Here is an 8,223-nt window from a genome sequence, read left to right as displayed (position 1 = left end):
GTCATATTCTTGACATCATGTCATCAATTCATTGAACTTAAAGTCATCTTAAAACAAATAAGCCGGACAAATGAAAATTCTAGATAAAATGATACGATTGAATAGAAGTTCATAGATATGTGTCCAACTAAAAGTTAAAGGGTTAATTCTCGTTTGAAACAAAATGTATAGATTTAAGACTACAGAAATGAGTACATGTGTGCAAACAGATTTTTTTTTTAATGATTGAAGGTATCCTATAAAGTGAGGCCAGTGTTAGATACCAAGCCTCAAAACATCGAGTTTATATGTGCCAAATCTCTCGTGTCATCCAAAGACAAAGAAGACGAATCTGTGTATATATTATTTGCCCCTTTTATGACCTTGAAATTAAGCTACTAATAATACAAATGCAATATAAGGGCATCATCTTATGCACAAACTGGGTCTTGAGAACTATTCGGTCCATCTACATAATATATATATAAGTTGATTTTGACCTTGTAAAAAAACAAAGTTAGCAATCTTTATTGAACATAATACGATTCATACGAGTATACTAACATGAGCATTACATCATAACATTTACATTCCGAAGCTATAAAATCTCTATAAATTAATATCCATCCTATAACAATAGCATCGCCATAAGATGGATAAAACTCACATACACAAACAATTTGCAGAAGAAATAAATAGAGAAGCTATGTACAAAGACTAACCTCCCAAACTTTACTTATAATAAATACTTGTACATAATCCCATATTCAATACTACTTATCTACAAGATGATAGAAGTTACCATGCTTTGTGTTTTTTACCATTTAATTGAGGTCCATGAAGCTAGGTTTGAGCCTGCCATTGGTATTTGAACTGGGCATTTGCGTCTTTTGTGGCTGTGGCTGTGGCTGCTGACCAAAGTGATGAAGTGGTTGGCGGTGTGACATGTATTGAGGCGGCAATGATGTGTTATAGTTCATCCCGTTATTGAGTGGCAGTTGGCCTGCCTCACGTTTAAGACGATGGACTTCCTCTCTCAATGCTTCGTTCAAAGCTAAGACAGTGACAGTGACAGTGTCAGTAGACTGGACACAATAGATATTGACAGAGACAGTGACAGATATCAATGAAGTTCCAAAGAAAACATATTAAAAAATTAAAATATATACCGTCTCTAAGGTGGGCATGTTGTTCCATTGCTTCTAAGCGGAGTTTGAGCTCCTTGTTTTCGGATGTTAAGCCACTTGTATCCCGCTAAATCACATGAAAAGGTCATTGTCAATTCATCTCTAGAGCATTCTAGATGTATCAACTATAATACTAATATATGATTAGCAATTATTGATAATGTCATCATTTATCTCAAAACTTGTCCTTATGACTTTACCAAATATCTAAGATGGTATATGTCTTGCATCCCCAAAATTGTGACATCAACCAACACTCTCAAATGTTTTACACTAACTAATATATCAACATACACACAACACATATATATAAAGCAAATTCAAAGCTGAACATGTAACCTGCAGCTTTGCGACTTCTGCAGAAAGGGTTGTTGCTTCGGTTTGGAGGGTCTGCACTTTCCTTTCCAATTCGCTGGTATATCTTGTTTTCCTCTCCTTTGATCGAGCAGCAGATTGTCTATTCGCAAGAATCCTACAAAACATCACAATCCACATATACAAGATTATGTATTTTCTATCTTTTTGGAAGTAATTCCCAAAATCCACCCAAAACCCTATTTCCTTACTATGATTATTCAATATCCAGTGATGATTCTCAAAACCCACATCAGACGCCCTTTTAGGCATTCAATCGAAGAATTTAACATAACAAAATGGCACAAAGAATCCAGAATGAAGTAAGAGAAAAGACCAACCTTTTAGCTCTCTTGGGGTCGATTAAAGAAAGTTCAGCTAATTTATCAGGTGCGAGTGCTTTCTTCGAATTATCCAGCATCATCAACACGGAATCCCCTTCAAACGAAGTCGCAGCAGACCCGTCCATCGAATTACTGTGCCTATGACGATACGCACCAACACCGACGCCGAGTTTTTCCGGCTCAGCCGGAGAGCTCAATCCAAGCCCATCAAAGAAATCAGACCCCACAGAGAGACTTCTGAGATGGGAACTGTACCCCAACGGCTTCCTCGCCGTCAATTTACTAGCGTTGACGTCGTTGGACTCTCTCTCCGACTTCGATGAAGAATCTTCGGTGGTGGTGGGGACAGGAGCGTCGCAGGACAACGAGGGGAGGTCTATATTTGCGAAGTTGAAGTCAGCAACGACGTCGTCGAGTAGGATGTCTTCGTCTGGGAACCGGAAGAATGTCTCCGACATGGCCCGGCGGTGGTGGTTCCCACGGTTGGGTGTCTCCGGCATCTGATCAATATCCGTCCGACCACAACCATAATATGGTGAAGTGGGGACTGGGTTCCCGGAGAACTTTGGGTCCATCATAAGGTTGAAGTATAGCAGCGGCCGGTGGGAGCAGGTCTTATTGCACCAGCAGTCGGTTCGAATTCGAAGGAGACGCGTGTAATGGATATTGATGTTGAACTTGAAAGGGATGTAATTGTAAAGTGTATATTTAGGGTTAGAAAATGATTTGTTTTCTTTTATAAACCCTATTTTCTTGGCAAGATGTTTGGTAAGCATGTGTTTATACTTTTTATATATCAAATGGACTTACAAAAACTTCTAGGGCTAACAAAAATAGCGGATTTTAATTAAAAGTTGTTTGTATGTGTGTTTTAAATTTGATTATATGATATTTATCATCTAAAGTTAAATAGTTAATTTTAATATGTGGACAAACATATTTTTAGAAAAAATTTACCAAAATGATTTTAAAAAATGGAATGTATTTAACAAAAGTGACATTTTTAGAGGACTACAATATCTTAGCAAGATCCCTACAAAATATACTTTAAGCCGACAAAAGCGTTTTACTTTTTACCTAGCAAAGAAGGTATTTCTCAACGTTTTTTGTTGTAAGACGTGATATACTTTCCGACGAGTGTTTGACCATAATTTTGTCGATTTGCGTATTAAGTTTGTATTGGCATTGCAATATTAGTTTGTTGATAAATAACTTATACTTTGTTATAATATAAGTATTTTTGTCTACGTAGTCTTCATGTTTATTGTCTTCAAGCTTTCAAACATAATTTTATCAAGGAAAAATGACTATTGAGGGTAATTAACTTTTGTGTTTGTATTTATTTGGTCTATTTTTTTTTTATTCAATATACCATCGAACTTATTGTTTGCGTTCACCATAACCTTTTTGACCAGCTTTTGACATGTGATAGTTGGTCAAAGGGTTATGATGAACACAAACAACAAGTTCGATGATATATTGAGTACAAAAAAAAAGACCAAATGACAACGAACTCAACAGTTGGTTACCCTCCTGAGTCATTTTCCCCGAAAAGTTAAATGAAATTAAAGTTGAAAAATTATCAAAGACTGCAACCTTCTTTGGCTATAACGTATATGAAGAGTGTTTCAAAGGGGTAACCTTGTTAAAACATGGTCTATGTTATGCTTACTGTGGTTAGCTGTCAACACCTCTCTATAAAAGGATATGACTGTGTATGAGAGGTATATTTATCAGCATAAACGTTTACCTCAATGTATATTATGGTGATGTGTCTACAAAAGCAGCATGATATTATACATATTGATGTTTTATCTTATCCCATGAGTTCGATCTTAAAGCTAAGTAAACTAAAAAATCACAGCACTTGTGATTCCACTCGTTTGTAGACTTGTCTAGAATCCATGATACGATAAATCATTTGATTGGAAATGTAAATGTAGTCATGAAATGCGCATGCTTAGTCAAGATTCCCCTAATAAATATTCAAGTGCATTACAAAGTTGTACATGTATGAATAATGTTCTTTCGTGGGTTATGTTTTGAAGAGAAGCAAGAATGAATCTCATAAAGTCATTAATATTAGTAGGAGATGACGTGGGATTTGCTGTAAATGAGTAAAGGGAATATGAATCAGGAGGGTAACCAACTGTTGCATTTGTTCTCATTTGGTCTTTTTCCTTTTTTTTGTACTCGATATACCATCAAACTTGTTGTTTGTGTTCACCATAACCCTTTGACCGGCTATCACAGGTCAAAAGCCGGTCAAAAGGGTTATGGTGAACACAAACAACAAGTTCGATGGTATATTGAATACAAAAAAAAGGAAAGGGACCAAATGAGTACAAACGCAAAAGTTAATTACCCTCAAGAGTCATTTTCCCTTTTCTCAACCAAAAAATAAATTCTTCCAACGGTATATTAATAGTATTTCTTTGTAAAGGACTAAAGGAGGGTTAGTGCCTTAATGGTAGCCACTCAATGGCATTAAGCAGTATATGACTTCATAAGCGATGGATTATTGTATAAATTTGACATTAGACATAAGCTTTTCTTTAGGGTTGTGCATTGATCGGTTTGGATTTTTGGACCCAAATTCAATCCAACCCATAAATGGTCGGTTTATGGTTTTCATAACCAAATAGGATCGGTTTTTATCGATTCGGTTTCTTGGGTTTTGAGGCCGGTTTGGACAGTTTTCCGGTTTCCTGGGTTCAACCCATACACTCACGGGTTCTAGGTTTAAACCCATGGGTTTTGGGTTTAAACCTATTTTCCATAAATAAGAAAGAAGTTAATTACTTCAAAAAACACCAAATTCTCAAATGTTTTTATATGGATTCGGGTCTTAGAATCAATTTACATAAAAGTAAATTGATTGGAGTTGGGGTTCTATATGATCAGGTCGTTGAGATGGCATATATGATTGGTTGTAATCCAATTATGCCTCCTTTCATTCATCTAGGTATCACAATTGGTCAGAATATGTACAGGATCTCTGCTTGGGATCCTTTGCTAGATTGGTTTAGGAGTGGATTATCGGGCTGTAAGGCTAAGAATCTCTCCATTGGTGGTCGTCTTACTTTGGTCAAGTCTGTTTTGGGATCTCTCGGAAATTATTTGAAGTCGATGTTCATGACTCTTCTTTCTGTGATTTCCTCTTTGGAGGCTTTGAGGGCAAATTTTTGTGGGGTGCAGACTTAGATGAGAGACGTATGCATTGGGTTTGATGGGATAGAGTCCTTGCATCTAGAGGAGAGGGTGGGTTAGATGTTGGTAGTTTGTTCTCTTATAATAGAGCTATGGTTTTCCGGTGGTGGTGGCGATTTTATCATTCCCCCAATTTATTATGGGTTCGCTTTGATCAAATCTATTTATGGTACAAATGGTGGTTTTAGATCTTTGATACCTAAAAGATCTTATTGTGATCCTTGGAATGGTATTGTTCGTATGATGGGTCAGCTTCAGGATAAAGGTCTTGATCTTCAGCCTATGTGTCCTTTTATAGTCGGAGATGGGCGATTTACTTCGTTTTGGCATGATGTGTGGACGGGAGATTCGCCCCTATCACTTATTTTCCATTGAATTTATGCCCTTGATAACCATCGTTATTGTTCAGTTAGAGACCGGGTTGACATTGGTTGGAATTTAGAGAATTTTAGACGTGCTCCTAGAGGTGGTGTCGAGCAGGCGCAATGGGATAATTTTATTTCCATGATACAGGATCTTCACTTGGAGTCACGTCTGGATAGATTGGGTTAGGTCCTTAATGTCTCAGATATTTTTTCGGTTTCGTCTGCTAGATCCTCTCTAGATGGTGGTATGTTGTTTTCGGGAGGGGCAAAGACTCGATGGAATAATTGGATTCCCATCAAAATTAATATTCTTATTTGGAGAATTCGGTTACATAGTATCCCCACTCGAGAGAGACTTTCTCAAAGAGGAATCACGGTGGACTCCATCTTGTGTCCTGTGTGTAATTGTCATGTTGAGACAATTGACCATCTTTTTTCTAGATGTAGTGAGTTGATTGACATATGGTCGCGTATTGCTATTTGGTGGGGTGTTCAGACTCCATCTCAGATTATAGTGTAATCTCTTCTTTCCTAGTCAGCTTTGCTTTCTTTGAGGGATGGTCAACAGAAGGTCTTTCAAGCGGTGATTTTTACTACTTTTTGGTCTTTATGGAACTTCCACAATAATTTGGTTTTCGGCAAGAGTCTTCCTAGGAAACCAAATATTTTTTGACGATATTGTTCATAGGGCATTTTTTTCGATTTCTAATTGGTGTAGGAAAGCAAAGTTTGGGTGGTCTTCTTGGTTGCATAATCCAACTTCTACTACTTTACTTATGTAATTGTTCTTTTCTAGCTTCTTGCTAGTTTTTATATAAAATTACCGCTGTTAAAAAAGATACTTCAAAAAACATGAGTCTTACAACCAAATAGTTTATTACAAGTTATAGCCAAAGCCAAAATAGTCTATTACAACCAAAACACAATCAAGTATGGGTTGGTTTCGCGGTTTGGATGGGTTGGTTTCTTGGGGTGACTTGTCGGTTTTAATTATAGGTCGATTTCCTAGTTTGGATGGGTCAGTTTCTGGGTAAAATGTAACAATTGGTAAAAATCGGTCAGTGTTCGGCGGTCAAACCACCACGAACCCCTAGACATTAATGACCAATTGTGTAAATTTATATTTATAATATATATTAAAGGTATTGTATTCAAAGTATCTATCGTTGAAGATCGATTGAAAATCACCAAAAATTTTAATATTTATTTGTGGCGTTAAAAATAAATTTTTGCATCAGATCTACTTGAGAGAAATGGATAAGATATTTGAATAGGTTATGTTCTCCTAATTTCGTGGATATAAAGAATGACCAAAACAGAAGTCGTATGAGAAAGTTACGACTCTTTAAAGTTATAAAAATCAATATTTATCTAATTTTCTTGAAACGAACCGCGTACTGTTTCGTTTACAACAGTTACGAGTCTCGTAAAATGTTTTTGATCATGTGTTTGAATTCGGACTATGGTCTATTATTTTATTATATTTTTATAATATTTTTAAAATCAACCGAAAACAGATTCGTAAAGATCTGTCGAATCCAATTCTATAAATCGCGGAACTTTAAACGGATTTTCTTAGAGTTCTACTTATCGGATTTAAGTTCCATCGGACTTTTTGGAAACCATATATCCGAGATTATCATTTTTCATTTTCAGAAAAATCATTTGATATCCGGATCGAGGGCACACAAATCGAGAAAGATAGAAAATATCATCATTTTAAATATTACAAATATGACATTGTACTTTTGACACTTTGAGTCATGCATAGTTGAATATAAACTTCCAACAAAACAACTATAACATCTATATTTATATTTTCTACCACTATCACTCAATAATATACAAAATACATGTTTATACACATACATGTAATACATGCACCAATACATATACACCAATACATAGAATGATTTGAGCAACACCTTGCTTCTAAATTTACCCCAAAGTACAATAATGCAAGTATGTTGCTTTCAAGATTCACTTTGACCAAAATCACACCCAAACAAAACCAACACTCAATGCTAAAATTAATACATACAATGATAAGATCTTTTGTGGGTTATGGATGATCAATAGACAAGCACCATAGATTCACTCTAAAACATCAACACCCATTCTCTTTGGTTTTCCTGTCAACATAACATCTAGCACATCTAGCAGCCAAACACACACCTCCTCTTTTCTTGTTCATAGATCGTGGCTGTCAAGATCAAAAAGAGGCCATCAGCCTCTTCTCGTTTCTTTCTTCTTCGTGATTGACTACTCAAAGAAAAACCACAGGTGGTGGTAGCTGTTTCCAGCGAAGACCAAGAGGGGGCAGCATCCCCGTTTTCTTCCTCCATCTCTTTCCTGTCAATGGAAGCAAACCAAACACACCCTATTGTTCCTATTGCTTTGCCCATTAGACTAACCTGTAGCGAGAAAAGAACCCACAAGGTTTCATCGGAGAACGCCCCCTGCCACTTTGCTCCGCCACCACCAATTTCAGATTTCGACTCTCCCTCTCCCTTGCTTCGTCGAGCATCCCCACACAACCACCATTCCTTCTATCTCTTTCCTTTTGGCTGTGTATGTTACCGAATCGGACCAGAAAAGGAGAAGGCGCCGACGACAGCCACTTCGACTCCTGCTCCACCGCCGCAAGCCGTTGTTGTTGTTGCCCATTTGTGTTCCTACTGCCGGCGACGAGAAAGAGCCCTGAGAAGGTTTGCCGGAGATAGGCTACCCCTTCTCCCTCCTCTTTGCGATTGGCCTCCTCCACCGAGCCACCTGCTGCCGCCT

At 37.2% G+C, this 8,223-nt stretch overlaps 1 protein-coding gene across 1 annotated transcript; it reads right to left on the bottom strand.

Annotated features, from left to right (window-relative positions):
• Positions 1 to 480: 480 nt before the first annotated feature.
• Positions 481 to 2,581, bottom strand: LOC145095436 (transcription factor VIP1-like). The gene is made up of 4 exons (XM_079033332.1): positions 1,862 to 2,581; positions 1,506 to 1,638; positions 1,149 to 1,233; positions 481 to 1,033 (listed from the first exon to the last, which is right to left on the bottom strand). Exons 1-4 carry the CDS (start codon positions 2,440 to 2,442, stop codon positions 804 to 806), a joined length of 1,029 nt encoding a protein of 342 aa, XP_078889458.1. The 5' UTR covers positions 2,443 to 2,581; the 3' UTR covers positions 481 to 803.
• Positions 2,582 to 8,223: the final 5,642 nt, after the last annotated feature.

The sequence above is a fragment of the Lactuca serriola genome, chromosome 1, assembly GCF_051521515.1.
Source record: "Lactuca serriola cultivar US96UC23 chromosome 1, Lser_US96UC23_V15, whole genome shotgun sequence".
In the NCBI taxonomy this organism is placed as follows: Eukaryota; Viridiplantae; Streptophyta; class Magnoliopsida; order Asterales; family Asteraceae; genus Lactuca; species Lactuca serriola.
Note: the sequence above shows the minus strand (reverse complement) of the source record. Positions and strands in the feature narration are given on the sequence as shown.

What these genes read in the sequence shown, in the direction of transcription:
- LOC145095436 (XM_079033332.1), bottom strand. Translation starts at nt 2,442, where the DNA reads ATGATGGACCCAAAGTTCTCCGGGAACCCAGTCCCCACTTCACCATAT. An exon ending in GACCCCAAGAGAGCTAAAAG is followed by an intron (nt 1,639 to 1,861) that starts GTTGGTCTTTTC and finishes GATGTTTTGTAG; the next exon opens with GATTCTTGCGAATAGACAAT. An exon ending in ACATGCCCACCTTAGAGACG is followed by an intron (nt 1,034 to 1,148) that starts GTATATATTTTA and finishes TCACTGTCTTAG; the next exon opens with CTTTGAACGAAGCATTGAGA.